The sequence below is a fragment of the Myotis davidii genome, unplaced genomic scaffold, assembly GCF_000327345.1.
Source record: "Myotis davidii unplaced genomic scaffold, ASM32734v1 scaffold223, whole genome shotgun sequence".
NCBI classification, from domain to species: domain Eukaryota; kingdom Metazoa; phylum Chordata; class Mammalia; order Chiroptera; family Vespertilionidae; genus Myotis; species Myotis davidii.
Window position 1 is genome coordinate 4,813,292 of NW_006294609.1, and position 17,469 is coordinate 4,830,760.

The 17,469-nt window shown below is 53.2% G+C and overlaps 1 protein-coding gene across 1 annotated transcript in view; it reads right to left on the reverse strand.

Moving 5' to 3' along the window:
* The window catches only part of HECTD4 (HECT domain containing E3 ubiquitin protein ligase 4), a 142,193-nt gene that overhangs the window by 6,067 nt on the left and 118,657 nt on the right, over positions 1–17,469 (reverse strand). The window contains exons 60-72 of the mRNA XM_015567364.1: positions 16,471–16,650; positions 12,902–14,202; positions 11,850–12,057; positions 9,602–9,825; positions 9,358–9,509; positions 7,312–7,418; positions 6,601–6,724; positions 5,393–5,583; positions 4,602–4,748; positions 3,538–3,657; positions 2,836–2,991; positions 1,281–1,384; positions 922–1,143 (exon numbers count right to left, since the gene is read on the reverse strand). Coding sequence (XP_015422850.1) covers positions 922–1,143; positions 1,281–1,384; positions 2,836–2,991; positions 3,538–3,657; positions 4,602–4,748; positions 5,393–5,583; positions 6,601–6,724; positions 7,312–7,418; positions 9,358–9,509; positions 9,602–9,825; positions 11,850–12,057; positions 12,902–14,202; positions 16,471–16,650 — 3,236 coding nt within the window. The remainder of the gene's footprint in view (positions 1–921; positions 1,144–1,280; positions 1,385–2,835; positions 2,992–3,537; positions 3,658–4,601; positions 4,749–5,392; positions 5,584–6,600; positions 6,725–7,311; positions 7,419–9,357; positions 9,510–9,601; positions 9,826–11,849; positions 12,058–12,901; positions 14,203–16,470; positions 16,651–17,469) is intronic.

The window sequence follows — 17,469 nt, forward strand, 5'->3', positions numbered from 1 at the left end:
TCCCTGGAGCAGTCTGCCCTCAAGTGGTGGTTAAGGGGACGGCTGCTACCGAGAGCCTGGCAGAGGCCCTCAGAGGGCCCCTCAAGTTTTGTGCCAGAATCAGCTGACAACCTCCCTCAGCTGAGGTCCCCGAGGACAGGCACAAAGCCAGCTCCCCTGCAGCACAGGCAGGTGGCCTCAAGGAGAGGGGCTAGTCTGGAGGCCTCGGCCACACCACCCACCGTCTCTCACCTGAGAAGAGAGGGCCTCAGTCAGTGGACAGACCGGGGCCCCACTGGTACCCTCGCTCCAGCCAGCTCCCCTGTCTGGGGCTTATTTCCCTCCTGGCCTGTGGAAGGAAGTCTGAGGACAGCCCACCCGCAGCCCAGGGGCTCCATGAGGACGGGCTGTGAGCCCAAGGCAGGCCTATCTCATGCCCGCTGAATGCATGGACGGCCCAGAGCGGCTCCCACAGGCTCAACCAGAGCCGGGGCACCTGGCTAGTTTGTGTGCAGAGAAGGGTGGTTAGACACGGCTGTGTCCCCGCCGTCTCTCATCCCTGCACCAGGGGAGGGACTAAGAGCTCCATTCCCTCTGCCTTCCCTCCCATCTCAGGAGGTCCCAGACCTGAGCTGTGCTCTCCGTGAGGTCCTGAAAGCTCTTTCCAGTGAAACTGGTCTTCTTGTAGCACTTCCAACCCCACCCCTCCGCTCACTCAGGGACCGGGAACCTGTCACCCTGTGTCCCTGGGAGGCCTAGCAGGTCTGGTCAGGTCACCCGCAGCGGCTGCTGTCAGGGAGGGAAGCCTTGTGGCCAGAGATGGCAGGCGTTCTAACGCTCCCACCGGACTTACTTGGGGCCATAGAGGGGGCTATAAGGGAGGGTCCAGGGCACTGCTCTGGGGCCCTGCTGTCCCCCAGAATAAACGGGCTTTTTACTTACACTTTCGAATTTCTTGACATAGTTGTAAGTGAGAATGTCTGCTTCCTGCAGGTCTTGGTCGGGGTCCAGGGGCTCCCCCACCAGTGTCTTCCAGAAGGAGGGCAGGAGGTCCAGGGGCAGAGGGACATCTGCTCGAATTGCGATTCCCAGCAGCTGCCCCAGGAAGTGCAGCAGCTGTTCCTCCCCGTAGGTGATGGGGCTGGGGGTCAGGATGTACTTGCCCTGCATGTGGAGGCAGAGATGGGGTGACGGAGTGGCCTGGGACACGTGTCCCAGAGCTGGCCCAGCCAGCGAGGGAGGCCTGTGAACGGGCAGAGCTGGTGCGGACACCTGATGAGGACACGCCCTCGGGGCCTTACCTTGTTCTTGTTGACGGCTGAGCTGGGGCACAGCAGCAGGAGGGACAGCGAGGAGCTCTGCAGCTCTTTGCACACCTGCCACAGGAAGTGGCGGAAAGAACCGCCTGCGGGCGGGACAGATGGAGCCCTATCAGCACCGGGACTCTGCGGCCTCCCCTGCCCAGCACACCCTGTCCGACCTGGGAACAGCACTCACTGGCCGGCCGGGCCGCAGCAGGTGGAGTGGAAAGGAAACCTGCCTGCGGGCCGGGGACACCTGGGGTCAGATCTGCCAGGTCACCGACCAGCTGGGTGGCCTCCGTCTATCAGATGGGGACAGGAATCCTGCCAACCTCACAGGCTAGTGTCAAGAAAGCAAACGCAGGCCCTACGTGGGCAGCTCTCAGGCTGCGCGCTCACACTGATTTGTGGGCTTGTTGGCTCCATGTCCACCTTCGGTGCCAAGAGCAGGGCACCCGTTTCACTCAGCTCTGCTCCCACGAAGGCCCGGTGCTCAGTTTTTGTTCAGTGAATGCGAAAGTGAATGGATGATGCGTGAACACATGCAAAGGGCACTGGGCAGTGATCAGCTTCCCATGGCGGCCACTCCAAAGGTGCCTTTGGGTTCTTGCAAAACTCCTCTCTGGGCCAGGCCTCCTCTCCCCCGTGTGCTCCCGGCCAGAGCCCCACAGTCAGGAGGGTCTCAGGACAACTGTGCGTGCTTGGCCAGAGCCAGGCGGGAGACCTGCTTGGGGGCAGATGTGAGGGCCTGGCCCTCACTCAGCTTCACGAAGAGGAGATTTGCCTGCTGAAGCCACCAAGTCCAAGGGCGGGGCTTTGGAATCGGACAGACCTGGGCTGAACCCCAGGTAGCTGCCTGACCGTGGGAAGCTACTTAACTTTGAGGTGGCCCAGGTCTGCGAAGGGGGGCAATGCTGGCCTCTTGTGACATTTTGGTGCTTTGAGGAGTGTGGGGGTGGGCAGGGGCCTGGCATGTTCTCAGCACCGGGGGGCAGGAGGTGGCAGAGGACACCCAGTGCTGCTGGGATGTTGCGGCCCCAGCAGCCTCCCCCCGGTGCCCAGGTGAAGAGCTGGGCTTCTCCCATCCAGAGTGGAGACATTTCCTGACTGTTTGGGGCTAGAAGTGACCGAAAGGACCATGAGGCAGCATTTTCTGAGTTGCTTTTCCTCATCCTTACAGAGTGACATGACAGAAAGTCCCATTTCCGTCAGGGGCTCCAAATGCCCCCCCCCCTCTCCGGCACTTACAAGCTCTCAGCCCAACCAGCCCCGCAGCCAGGGGCTCCCCTGGGGCGGAGGCCAGTCCGCACTGAGGACATGCTGCCCGGCGCCCTTAACAGCAGAAGCAGAAGTGCGTCCCCAAGCCCGGGAATGGCAGACAGTTCCCGCCAGGGGCAGTGCTGGCTTCTGCAGAGCAGAGGTTGAGGAATTGGCTTTGAGTGTTGCTAATGGGGGAACTCCTGGCAGTTTAGGCTAAAAATCAGCACAGGAAACGTACTCTAAACACGGCTCCACCCTCGACTGGGGGATGGGGTCTGCTGGGGCTGCCACTTACTGGTGCCATGGACCTCCTCCCCAGTGAAGCGGATGTTGAAGGCATAGGTGGGGTCCCCGCCGCTGGCCAGTTTGACACAAAGCTGAGACGATGGCACGGAGGCCAGCTGCCTGGCAGCTTGGCAGAAGTAGGAGTTTTCAGAAGCTCTGATCTCCCCTGGGAAGAGAGAGGAACTGAGAACACCCACCAGCCCCGGGGCAGTGTGCGGCCCTCCCCATCTCTGCCTGCGGCTCAGCCCTCACCCTGCCCCCTCGACAGGCCCCGTGCCTTCTCTCTGCTCTGGGACATCTTCCCATCTCTCCAGTGGTGCCCTCCTGAAGCCACTCCCAGTTCTCTAAGTGTCGGCTCCTCTGGTCCCTCCTTTTGTCTCCTGGGGAGGCCACCCCCACCCAGGCCCCTCTCTGTGATGCCAGAAACCCGATGTTAGCAGGTCCTTGGCCAACCAGAATGAAGTCTACATGTCCCACCCTCCCCTGCAGTAGGTGTGGCCAGGGCGAGATGTAAGGAAAGGGCCCCCTCCCTCGTGCTGCCTGGAGCGCAGAGCTCTCATTCGAGGAACCTGCAGGTGGAAGCCACGTGGATGGGGACTGTCCCCCAGCCCTGGACTCCCTTCTTCTGGAGGCTCTGTTATGTGGGCAAACTCACTTGTTTGTGAATGCAAGCGCTGCTGCTGCGCCTGCTGGTCTGTGTAGCTAGTCTTACCTCCCACGATTTCCAGGGGGTCCAGGGTGATCTCCGGCGCCGCGTGGTCCGCGGTCCTCTGCACGGTGGCGTTCAGGACTCGGTTCATGACAGTCACCTTCGTGTCATAGAAGATCAGCCCTGACGGGAGGAATTGGAGAGGCTGGGTGGGGCTGCTTCCTTTCCTTCCCTGTTACCAAAGCCTGGTGGAGGCCACGCTTCGTCCTCCTGGACGCCATTCAGGCCCTGGGTGGGGGCCTCAATGGTCTTTATGCAGGACAATTTGTTAGGATCTACCTCAGTAGTTCTCAACCTTCTGGCCCTTTAAATACAGCTCCTCATGTTGTGACCCAACCATAAAATTATTTTCATTGCTACTTCATAACTGTCATGTTGCTACTGTTATGAATCGTAATGTGAATAACTGATATGCAGGATGGTCCTAGGCAACCCCTGTGAAAGGGTCGTTCGACCGCCAAAGGGGTCGCGACCCACAGGTTGAGAACCACTGCTCTACCCGAACGCTAACTCACAAACCCATGGACTCTGTCACACCCAGGAGGCACCCAGTTGGTGGAAATACAAACCCAAACACATAGCGAACGAAGAGGTTTACTGCAGCGTTTCCTGAAACAGCAAAAATAAAACCAGCCCAGTGTCTATCAATAGAGAAAGGCTGTGAATCAACTGTGAGCCCTGACAGGTGGTCTGTGAGGTGAGGCGGTTCTGTGGATGCCCACAGAGGTCTGAGGCAGGCTACCAAACAGAAAATGGAACTGCAGAACAGGACGTGTAAGACCCTTTCTGATTTTACAAATAAAACAAAAATGTGAAAAATCTGGAAGGACACTCGTCTGCTCATGGCCATCTCTGGGAAGCAGACAGTAGTTCGGAGCTTTAACGTGTGTTTGCCGAGCACAGAAAACTGCTCTTGGGCGGAGCAGCTGCTCCAGAGGAGACCTGCACGTCATGTGTATGGCTGGGTTGGGGGTGTCATCCTGGGCAGTGGCCTGGATGTGGGCAATGGCCACGTGACATGACATGACACTGCCTGTCGGCTGGCCCTGGAGGGCCCTGGCACTGACCTTTGGCCTCCTTCAGCAGGGCTGCGATGCTGTGGGTGTACATGGGTGTCGGGCGCAACTCCACCAGGGGCAGGAAGAAGGTCTCCAGCGTGGTGTTCAGGGACTGGAGCAGGGCGAAGCGCAGGCGCAGGCTCTCGATGGGCACATCTGCGGGGCGAGGGGGGCAGTTAGGCTGGGGTCTCAGCAGAGCGAGGCTGAGACTCCATTTGTGAACAAACTCAGGTGGTCCTTGCCCACTGTGGATTTTACCCCCCAATGTGCCTGTGACAAAGGGCAAGGCCCAGGCAGGCCAGCGAGAGGCCCTGGGTAGACTGTATATTATATTTTTAAACTTATAATTCTGAAATAACTACCAACTTGTAGAGATTTGCAACAACAGTGCAGAGTCCTGTGTACCTTTCCCCCAACGTGAGATCTAACCCAGGAAGTAGGGGTTCTGGCACGCTCTCCTTTGTCTGTCTTCACACCTGTCTCCTCTCCATCTGTGAGAGGCAGATGTTGGGACAATTCCTTGCCCACGATTCCCTTCACAGTATCCCGGAGAGAGCTGCGTGTGGCGTGTGGGTATGCAGGTGGAGCAGCAGCCTGGGGTGCACGTGGGGACAGGCACAGAAACAAGCCAGGGCCCATCTGCCAACATGTGACAGCGGTCATTTTCCAGGGCTATGGAGAATGTCCTTTTCCTGTGCGCATTATTTCTGTGTGTGTTCCTGGCACCGTCATGGGGGCTCCCCGACAGGACAGGGCAGTGGAGGTGGGTGTCTGGAAAGGCATTTCCCAGGGCCACATACTCAAGAGACAGGCCACTCTGGGGTCGGTGGTGTCTGCGGGGTCCAGATACACCTCATGGGGGTGGAGCCGCGCGGGCGTGATGGCCAGGTGGCGGCACAGCCGGTTAATGTACTGCACGAGCGCCACGTCCATCTCCAGGGTCCACTTCCGTGAGGCCTTGTGCGCGTGGCGGACATCGATGCAGGCGCACCTAGGGGGCAGAAGGGCACGGTGGGGCAGGGGCTTCTGTCCTCCAGAGCCCATGACACACAGGAGCGAGCCCTTCTAGCTATTACAGACATGTTGCTTTAGAATTAGTTAGCTGTCCAATTTGTTCCCTTCCCTCTTAAAATATAGTTTCTCATTCAAAGTGGGTGATTCTCCTTTCAACCAAAATCCCCACACGCATCTGTGTACTGGTTTCCAAAACAAGTCAGAAAACGTGCTGCTGCCCCACGAAGCCCAGGCCCGACGGCGATCATCTCTGTGCCCCAAGGAAGGTACAAACAGTTTCTCCGTTCGGAGAACAGACTCGTGAAGCGCCGCCCCTTCTCCAGGCCCAGCACCCGCTGCTGTGGGTGAGGGGCTGGGGGGAGAGGGCAAGGAGACTGTTTTGGTTTGCAAACACCTTGTCTGCTTGGGGCTCACGTAGAGCTAGAAAGGGGAAAGCAGATGTGTCTGGCCATGAAGACGCAAGAGCAGTGGCCTTGCTGTGCCTGACAGGGACAGAGGGAATGAAAGACGCAGAGGGAGACGGTTCTCTGGAATAAGAACCCTCCCCATTAGGGACTGAAATGTGTGTCCCCCCTCCTCCCCTCCCCCCACTCACACGCTGAAACCCAGTGTGACTGTATTTGGAGACAGGCCCTAACCTAGTGGGACAGGTGCCCTTACAAGAGGGACAGACCGCAGGGATGCCTCGCACAGGTGACCAGCGCGCAAGGTGACCATCTGCAAGCCAAGGAGAGGCCACAGGAGAAACCACGCTGCTCACTCCCTGATCTTGGACGTCCAGCCTCCAGAACTGGGAGGAAATGAATTTCTGTTGTTCAGAACAGGGTTTGTTTTCAAATGGGTATGGAAACCCACTTTCCCATCTGAAAAGTTAGAAAATAACTCACTAGGCAGTAAAAATGGCAGAGAGAATGGCTTCACAGGAAGTATTTTCTTGGGGAGGCACCCAGTGGCTGAAAATCCTTTCTATAGGGGTTGAGGGACCACCTCTTACCTCTCAAAGTGGAGGTCATAACCACAGGATAAAATCGCCCTCCAGACACTACGGATGTCTTGCTTGGCTCGGTCAACAACAAACTTGTGAAATCCTTCCAAGGTCAGATACTTTTCCTCTGGGACTGATGGAAAGCGTTTGTGTTAGGAACTTGGTGAGAACTGCGCACAGTGGGGCCGCACAACATGCTCTGGTTGCATCCTCTCTCAGGGCCAATCTATCTAGTCCCCTTCTATCTCCTGTCACTCCAGCCATCTCCACCCACTGCACCTACACGCATCACCTGACCTCATGGGGTCCCCGCAGCCTCACGTCACCTGTCTGGTCACCAAGTAGTGCGGTGCTTTTCTGATAGTCCCTTCTCTCTCTCATCTCGAACACCCCTGACTAATTTTGTGACAATGAGAACAGCTTTCTCCCACTCTGCCTGGGCCTTTAGGAGGCTAACATGCTAATGTTCCTGGAAGAGAATTCCCAAGCAGATGTCCAGATTTTACTTTCAGTTACAGTCATCTAGTCTTTGCCCTGGATAGATAGTATTTCTGGAGATGCTATTTTGACCTCAAGTTCATGGTCATCAAAGCAGCATTCTGGGCCGGTGTCTTTGAAAATGCTGCCCCTGCCTGAACTAAAGCCAAGGGCGCCCAGCTAGTCAGACCGCCCATCCCCAGGAGGAAGCCGCTCCCAAGCCTGCAGGGCCCACGCGCTCACCTTCTTGCTTTTTTGTGGGTGACTTTTCTGGGTCTTTTTCATCTGGCTTGCTCTTTTCTGGGGACTTGGGCTTCACAGTTGGCTTCTTCTCACTTAAAGCAGATCTGCTGTAGACCAAAGCACTGGAGTCAGAATGCCTGCGCCACCCCTCCTCCTGAGAGGAACGTGGAGCCTCCCCTAGGCATTAGCTCGCACCCGCTACGGCTTAGGGTTCAGACGGGGATGGGATTGAGATTAGCTTTGTTCTGACCCAGAATAGTTTACGGAGCAAATGATCAGGACAAATGATATTGTCAAATATGAAAAACACTGAATAAACACTTTTCAAATGTTCTTTATACTTCAGAGCTGCACTGTCCAGGAAGAAACCACGAGCCACATGTAACTCCTTATGTTTAAATTAGTAAAATAACATCACAAGTTCAGGTCCTTGGCTGCACCCACACATTTCGGGTCCTCGCGTGTGGCCACCTCTGGAATGGCCCAGCCGGGAAACAGCACAGCTCTAGCCCCACAAGAAGTTCTAGTGGACGGAACTGACTGAAAAGCACTATTTATTTATAATTAATAAAAAGACCCCGTATTTTCTGATTATTTAAACAATTCCTCTAGAGCAGCGGTTCTCAACCTGTGGGTCGCGACCCCTTTGGCGGTCGAACGACCCTTTCACAGAGGTCGCCTAAGACCATCCTGCATATCAGATATTTACATTACGATTCATAACAGTAGCAACATTACAGTTACGAAGTAGCAACGAAAATAATTTTATGGTTGGGTCACAACATGAGGAACTATAAAGGGCCAGAAGGTTGAGAACCACTGCTCTAAAGACTCCTGCTAGGTAACACTTTGCTATCAGAGTTTCAACTATGAGTACTTGTGAGTCATAAGCCGGTATCTAAAGAAAAACCTATTAGTATATATGCACATCCACATGGAATAGTAGGTAGCTATTTTCAAAAAGGAATGAGGCCGCCTGGTGTAGCTCAGTGGCTGAGCCAAGAGTTCACCAGTTGGATTCCCAGTCAGGGCACATGCCTGGGTTGCAGGCTCCATCCCCTGTAGGGGGCGTGAGGAGGCAGCCAATCGGTGTCTCTCTCATCGAAGTTTCTATTTCTCTGTCTCCCTTCCTCTCTCTAAAATAAATAAAAACCATATTAAAAAGAAAAATGGAATGAGGAAGTTCTTTTTGTGCAAAATTAGTAAAGGGAAACAGCAAGGACTGGCAGTAGCAGAGCGCCCCTCCCCCGTCTTGGGCGTGTGTGTATTTGCTTGTGTAGAGAGCACTGGGAGGCTACGGAAGTAACACTGGCCATCTCAGGGACCCGGAGGCTTGAGGATGGATGGGGAGAAGGGTGGCTTTTCACTGCATATACTTTGAAATTTTGTACTATTTTAGCCATTTAACATTTAAGAAGAGAATAGATATGCATAAACACAAAGTTATGCACTTAAGTGTTAATTAAAAGCAGTCGCTATGCTTGGGTAGTTCAATTTTTTTCAATATGCACGTATTCAGCCCCAGCTAGTTTGGCTCAGTGGATAGAGCATCGGCTTGCGAAATGAAGAGTCCTGGGTTCGATTCTGGTCAGGGGCACGTGCCTGAGTTGCAGGCTTGATCCCCAGTGGAGAGCCTGCAGGGAGCAGGCGATCAATGATTCTCTCTCATCATTGATGTTTCTATCTCTCCCTCTCCCTTCCTCTCTGAATCAATAAAAATATATTTTTAAAAAATATGCACATATTCATTTTATAGTCTTTGTACAATAACTACACATTATTTGTGTGGTTAACAGAGGTTAGAAGTTTTGAACAAGTCTGTACATCTTAGATGTTTTATTGTTTAGACTGGTGTGCTATCCAGCCTGCATGGTCCAGATTTTACTGTTCTTGTGAATAAAATGAAACGCTCAGTTGACAAGCCGAGGACTAAAAGGGCTCCAGGAGCTGAGAAGGCCCAGGATGTCTGGCCTCCCAGGAGCCTGCCAGGAGGTGGTCCCCGTGTCCCCCTGCCCGGCCCATCTCCTGAGCAACGAGGACGCCCACCTGACGCTGTTGAGCACAGCCTTGTCCTTGGTGGGTGGCTTGGTGATGGGCCGCTTGGTGCTCACCACCTTCACCGGGTGCTGCTCCTTTCCCGCTTTGCTGTACTTGCTCTTGTCGAACTTGGGCTTCGGCACGCCGTATTTCCTCAGGATCTGTGGGGCACCAAAAAGGACAGGGTCCTCAGGCTCCCCGAGGCACACCCTAGGCTCGGCACAGGCACACGCACGACGGGAGGGGCAGCTACCTGTGTGAGCTGGTCCTCCAGCACCTTCTTTGGAGGCCGGACATTGGTGAAGAAGAGGTGGAGGAGGTTGCCAGGTGTCTGGGAGTTGATCTGCTCTTTGCTGAGATAAATGTCAGACACTTTGATGGGCTTTGCCGGGGTCAGGCTCAGCATCTGCTCTGAATGGGCGCAGCTCTTAAATATCTCCGTCAGCACCTCGCGGGCCCCGGGCACCAGCTTCTCACCTGTCACAGGATGAGGGCGGGCAAAACAATTCTGCCGTGAGCGCACCAGGTCAGGATGCACCCCGCAGGTTTTTATTTATTTTTCATAAACAGTTTACTTTTAAGAGTGGGAAACAGACGTTCAGTGGTGATGATGAGCCCACGGAAGCCTCACGTCCCCTTTTGGGAACACACCTCAGCTCCACGCCCAGACTTCTTTGCTGTAAGGTGTGGCCCTGTGACCTAGGACTGCAGCCACTCCTCTGCACTCATCCCCTCTCTGGCTGAATGAAAATGGCAAGGCCCCCTGAAGAGCTGACTGGTTTCTTCCTCTCTGGGGGTGTCACACACAGAGCCACACCCAGGTCAGGCCCAGGGAGAACCAGGGCACGAAGGCCTTGCTGGCATCTGGGCTGACGGTGGGGGGACAGGTGTGAGGAAGAGGTAGTCGAGCCCTAAGAGCTGAGTTAGCAGAGCCACAACTTAAAGAATATTGAGAAAACGCACGTGGCAGGAACAAGGCAAATGTGTCACCAAAGACTGAGCACCTTTTGTGGAAGGTTTGACTCTAACAGAATCGGGAACTAGAACTAAATTCAGATTCAAAATACGAAACAACTGGGAAAGCACTAGTTATGGCAGAAAAAGACCTCAGGCTTCCCACAGATCTGACACGTCCCATGTGGGCAGCTGAAGGGGCGCGATATCCACCAACAAGGGAACAGGCCGGAGCGGGCGAGGAGAGCAGGACAGCGCCCCAGGCCTCTCAGGCACAAAATTCCCCCAAACTCAGTGATACATATTTTAATGCAGTATTTTAAAAATTAAAATTAATATAAAAATCCACGATGAGCAAAATATTACCAGTCCTGTAGTGAGCCATATTAAAGCCCGATGCAAAAGGAAAAATCAGAAATACTGATTTTGTCTTTATGTAAAATGTTAACATTTTATTCATTATACATTAAATTTAACTTTTATGAACAGTTCATTAAAATGTTATTTATCTAGATTATTAACTCGTTGGGAGCCCCATTAAATTTTGTGCCCAAGGCCTCACCCAACCCTAGTCCCAATGCTGAGGGAACATTTCAAAACTTCATGTCTGGGGGATAAAATCTGAAACAGTAACAACAAAACCCATACTCAGGATTACATTTTTGTACACAAAAACCAAAACAAACTCAATAGCCCTATTACGAAATTTCTAACATTAAAGATTTAGAAAAAAGGCCATGATTAAAAATTGAGAGACTGGTGTGAAATACCAACAGGAACACGAAGAACTGTAATGACAAAATGAAAGAAGACAAACTGCTGCCGCGTCGGGAGTGCAGCCCGGCCGAGCGGCCGGCTCCTGGAGGGCCTTCTGCTGACTCAGCTCTGGGGCCCCCAGCAGAGCCCGGGGCCTGGATGCACAAACGGAGTGGGCAGCCAGAGAGAGTCCACCCGCTTAAGAGCCGCCAGAATGACAAAGAGGAACTTGTGAAAAAGGAGCTGGAACTGTTTCTTCCCCAATAATTAGTTTTACAGGGTGAGGCATTCACTGTCCTCAAGTCCACGAGCAAATCCTCACCAGCAATGTAAGTGGTACAGTCTAGCTCCAGAGGACAGAACACAATAAATACACTTCAAGCTGAACAAGGGGGTCCCTGGTGAGATAAAAAGGAACATGACTTGAATGCAAGCCCACATTCAGGTCTGAGCCGGCTGTGGCAGTGCCATTCCCGGTGTCCTTTGGCTGCCCGACGGCCCTCTAGCCCTGACAGCCAGGAGAGGGTAGGAGTGCTCTCTCTACCTCATAGGAAGGTGCACGCACTGAATCCTCCATTAGTCAAGCGATGAACCTCTTGTCCATCTCCCCAACACCCCAAATCATTTCTTAAGTCTGCAAATCCTAGGCGTGCCCCCAGAGTTCCTCTATGAGATGTAAAAAATAGGGGACATTGGGAATGGGGCGAGGGGGGATAACTTTCATTCAATTTTTTCTATAAATTTGAAACTGCTCAAAAAAAGAATATTCATTTAAAAAATCCATAACCCACCTTTAACTGACTTGTCATTGAAATAATCTTCTAACCCCGGGCTTCCCTGAGTGTCAAACAAACTCTGATTTACTACAGACACAGTGAGAATCTCTTCCGTCGACATTTCCATCAATTCATCTTCACCGTCCAAACTTGATAAACCGATCAAATCATTGTTGTTAAATAAACTTGCCCGAATTTTCTCGATTTTGGCTCGGGATCTTATCTGTGTGAACAAAGAAAAGGGTCAGGACTGGAGTAGAGAGTGGCCTCCTTCGAAAGGAATGGCCTCGGCCTCCTTCCTGCCCTCCCCTGGACTCTCCTCATCTTCAGTGTTGGGCAAGTGGCCCTTCTCTCCCCTGCATCGACAGCACCACCTTTAGGGAAACCCTTCAACTCTGGCCAGTCTGTGGCTTTACCCAAAGCCCAGGGGACTGGAGTCCTCGCCAGCCTCAGAACAAGTCCTCAGGAAGAAGGCAGCTCAGTTAAAGATGTGACTCTGGGGAGCAGACCGACCGACCGCTAGGCCTGTGAGGCCCTTTCAGGAAGTCGTGAGAACACTCTTCCCAGCGCTCCCTCTTTATCCGATGAGGGAGGACAGTTTTGCTCTGAGCCTGACCCCCATTACACAGGGATGCAAGGTGGCCCAAGACACAGGTGGCATTTTGAAGTGGAAATGAGACCCGGCCCCTGTATCACCTGAAACTCAGCATCACCTGGGACAAGGCGAGAGCCTGTCCTCACTGCTTATTGAGCTCCCTCCTGCGATGGCCACAGCAGTGAGGCCTGAGCTGGAATGCACTTGACAGAGCCCACTGTCAGGCAAGGCCAGCCCTGGGCTCTCTGCCTCCTCCCACTCACAAGGGCCTGGTTCACTTTTGACATCAGACTGGACAGCACTCAGAGCTGTGACCTCAAACTCAGGTAATGAACCTAACAAATCATTGTTTCCAAAAGCTGCCCCAGGGAGCCCCTAAGTCCCTAGGACATAATACTGGGAACCTTAAAAAGGCTTGAGGGATTCCGAGTGCTCATGAGTTTAGTGGTTGCCTCGGCGGGAGAGCAGTTACCTCCACAACTGCAAAGCCTTTGATGGGGCGCGTCGCGAGCGGCTGGTTGTCCAGGGACGTGACTGTGTACATGGAGCCCATGTCTGACGCTGAGGCCGTCTCTGCGTTGTCCAGAGGCTCCCCCAGGCTGCCCAGGCTGCCCAGGCTGCCAGTGCTGCACAGGGAGATGTCCAGGCTCTCCTGGCTGGACACCACATGGGGCTCCAACAAGCCAGGAGGGATGGGCAGCTCCAGGGCTATAGGCAACAGATCCATAGACAGGTCGCTGACTGTCTGCGAGATGCCCTGGGAGCTGCAGATGGAGGCCTGACTGGTGGAGGCGGATGCACTGATGCTCATGGCAGGGGTCAGGCTGCTGGACGTGCTGACTTCCAAGCTGTCCGTGCTGGGGAAGCCGAGGGTCTTCTCTGGCTCGGCTTTCCCATCACTGCCCTCGGCCTTGTCTTTTGGCTTCTTGGGGTCTTCATCCTGCAGGGGAATGTAGATCTCATCTTTAAAGACCCCGCCGTGGGCATTGCAGGCCTTGCGGATGGCACCTCTGACGATGCCCTCGTCCAGGTGGGTCGGGATTCCGGAGATCACCAGCAAGCGGCTGTGGGCAGTTGGGCCTACCAGGGCCTGGCAGGCATCGGCAATGGCGTCGCTCGTCACGCCCAGCCCCTGTGGGTCCTTCCTGGTGAGGTGCCGGAGAATGATGAGCAAGGTGAGGGCTCTATGGAACCACAGCATGTCCTCGGGCTTGCTGCCCCCGATGCTGAGCAGGCTGGAGTCAGAGTCCATGGAGCGGGACGACTGGCGCTTCCCAGAGGAGGAGGCCTTTTCCCGCTTCATCTTGACTTTCTTCCTCTTGGACAGGAGGCTGGGGCTCTGTGGTGTCTGTCCTGGGGAGGACGAGGAGGAGGAGGACGAGTCACTGAGGTTTGGGGTCGTCGCTGAGGTCACTCCGCTGGCCGTGACACTCATGTTGGTAGGCAGGGTCACTTCGGCCACTGCCAGGCAGCCTTCCATGAGTGCATGGAAATATGTGGAGAACCTGCCCTGGTCGGGGGCCGCCGCTGTCCCCGAGCCTCCGCTACCCGAGACCCAGCTCTGGGTCTCCTCGTCGTACAGCTTGTGCAGCTCGGACTGCAGGGCCATCAGCATGGCCAGGCAGGGGTTCAGCTGCAGGGCAATGGAGGAGGACAGGCCGGCCGGGTGCTTCCTCTGCTCCAGCGCGTGCACCGCACGCAGCAGCTCTGCCAGGAGATGGAAAACAAGCTCCTTCACGCAGGCCGCCATGTCCGTGGTCCACAGGAAGTTTCCTGAAGCAAAAGCAAAGCAACAGCAGTTACTCGTAGAGCACTCGCTATGTGCTAGGCTCTGTTCTAAGCACTTCGACGGGGGCAACCCTCACAGCAACCCTGTGAGACCTCATCTGCCTGATCCCTGAAGACCTCTGACTCTAACTTTTTCTTTCCCTCCAACGTCTATGTCACCCTCCATCCTCATCTCCCAGGTGAAGAAACAGAGGCTCTAGAGCTGAGGGACTTGCCCAAGGTCACAGCTACTAACGGGACAGCTGGGCAGGTTGGCTCCAGAGGCTGTGGCCTTAACCCCCTATGGCACGTGATTGCATGGAGCTGGCTTCTGGCGAGCACATGCCACAAGAATCATTGTTTTCTTTCTCGTAAGGTTATCAAAGCAAATTGGTGACAAGTCACTAGAACACTGTTTCCTGAACTGTGGGCTGCTTCGTACTGGGCACACGGTCCAATTTCAGCACAGAGCACAGAAACACATGAAAAAGCGTCCCTTTTCTAGCTGCTTCCAGTCCTCATTTTGTCAACAAGGAAGCCTTCTTGGGGTTGTCTGTTCTGGACAGAGAGTGGGCCACAGACCAAGAGCCTCCCACAGGGAATGATATTTAGCCAGAATTTCATAACAGTAACTATCTTTTTTAAAAAATATTGATTTGAGAGAGAGAGAAAGGGAGAGAGAGAAACAACTTCTGTAGCGTTGAGCTGCAGGGCTTGGGAGCTGCCCCACAGGGCACATGCCCTCAGTTCACTGAAGTCCTGAGGCCCACTTTCCTCTTTTATTTCTCTTTCATCATCTGCCTGATCCCTGAAGACCTCTGACTCTGTAACTTTTTCCTTCCCTCCAACGTATTATAAAAAAAATTTAAAACAGAAAAATCAAGACTTCTGCAGGGAAAATGTGCACGCCCACCAGGGACACTTTGCTGCACTGGCTTTATCCCATATCATCCATCTGTCCCTGCAGAGGTTCAGCCGTAAACTCATTCTTGATTATTTCAAAATAAGCTACAGACACTATGTTTTATCCCTAAACACTTAAACAGATACGTCATTAATTAAAGTTGAATATTTATTCAGAAATTTTTTAGGTAAATTCACATATGGTAAATGCACAACTCTAAAGTTTACCGTTCAATTACTTTCCCAAAAATGCAACACCTTTTTAACCTTTCAGGAGTTATGAAGTCATAATGTTCCCCCCACCCCCCCACAGGTAGAAGCAAGTTTTATTGTAAAATAAGAAACCAATATAAAAAAATGTGATATAAAAGGGGAAGAGGAGAAGGGGTGCGGGTGTAGAGTACAGATGTGCCTTTCCAACTGCAGAGGAAACTGATCCTGAGCATTTGGGGGAAGTAAAACAGATCTTGGAAGATACGGATCCTTCACTGGGGGTGGGACCCTCCAGGGTGTGGGGTGAGACGTGATCTCCTTTGAGGTGGTGAGGTTCCCCGACTTCAGACAGGAGTTGGCCAGGACAGCAGAGAAGGGATTTAGAAGTTCCCTCCTCTCAACTAGCTGCCTAGTCCCAAACATCCGTCATTTCACTAACCCTCACAGTGAGCCCCCTAAGGCAGGCATCATTATTGACGTTTTGTCAATGTGGACAATGAGGTTAGGAACATTTCCTACCTCCCCCAAAGGGTCTTCAGAGTAAAGACCTTAAAAGTTAAGCTGAAACATCTCAGCTCCCTCCAGTGAAGTCATAATGTTTGACTTTGCAACAGCACTCAGTTCCATGCCATTAACTTTACAACAGCTTTCACCTCCAAAGTTATAATAATGGCATATATGTTTTTTTAAAAATGTTTTTACTGATTTGAGAGAGAGGAAGAGAGAGGGATGCAGAGATAGAAACACTGATGAGAGAGAATCATAGACTGGCTGCCTCCTGCACATCCCTCACTGGGAATCAGACCCACAACCTGGGCATGTGCCCTAACCAGGAATCAAACCAGTGACCTCTTGGCTCATGGGTCGACACTCACCCGCTGAGTCACATCGGCAGGGCTATATTTATGTTTTAAAGTAAAGGATGATAAAATTAATCTTCCTTGCATGATTAGTTGCCACCCCTCAAAACAGTGGAAATCCCCTGCAGATCACAGATTTGGAAGCCTAGGCCACCTCTTACACTCTGTCCCCTTCAATGGCAGTAACCTGGCAGGAGACCATCCCTGCTGGGCTACCTGTGGTCATTCCCTCACCATCTTCAAGCTCCTTCCTCAGGCCAAGACAGCCCCCACTGACCCTGAGGGAGAGGAGCCTCACCCAGCAGCCCCACCACTTGCAGGAGGACGGATGTCGGCACAGAGTCAGGCTCGTCTTCCGATTTCCCCTCGCCGTCCTCTGACTTCCAGGACAGCAGCTGCTCTGCGAAGGCCATGGCCAGTGGGAATTCCAGGGGCAGGGAGTGTAACACCAGCACAGCTCCAGGAGGCGGAGACACTCCTAGAACAAGGGCCCGGGAGGACAGCTCGTGATTGGCAGGACCTGACCAAAATAAGCCTGAGAAAAAGGCCTCCCAGGTGTCTGTGGAGAAACAGGCCAGAAAGCCTGGCCACTCATCTGCTGACGGCAGGAGGAGCCGGGGGACCGCCCTCCAAGGAGCCCACTTATCTGTGTGACAACAGGACAAATGCAGCAATGGGAAGCGGGACGGACAACATCCCCCAGTCAGGAAGATGGCCCGGCACGGAAACAGTCAGTCAGATTTTAAAAGATGCTTCATTGGAACGGTCCCAGGTTGGTACAGAAAGAATCAGCCCTTTGTGTAGCTGCAATCCCATAAGAGCGTTAAGTTTATACTAGGTTTAGAGAGAGAGTTACCAGGACCATGGGCTTTGATTCTCTTTTATTATCTCCTGTCCTTGCCATGGCCTGAGTGGGACCAAAGCTGCCTACAGTGAGAGGAAAAGGCTGCCTGATGCCCTCATGTGCGCGGCACACACCCCTACGCACACACTGTCAGACGTAAGCGGGGAATCGGGTCCTGGCTGAGTCAGGAGGACCATGTTGACGGGCCTGCACTTTGGGGTGATGTTTACATGGGAAGGTTTATTTGGGCATAATAGGCAAGGCAGAGATCCTCTGTGTTTAATTAAAAAGTTGTAAAAACAGCTAGTGTAGGCAAAATACTATGAAAAAACAGACTAATAAACGGACTATAAAGTTACTTAGCAATGACCAAATCACTTGAGAAACGGCCTTTCATTTCATTCCCTGCAGATGGAATAGCGCCAGGACTGGGGCTGCAGAGAAGCTAAAAAA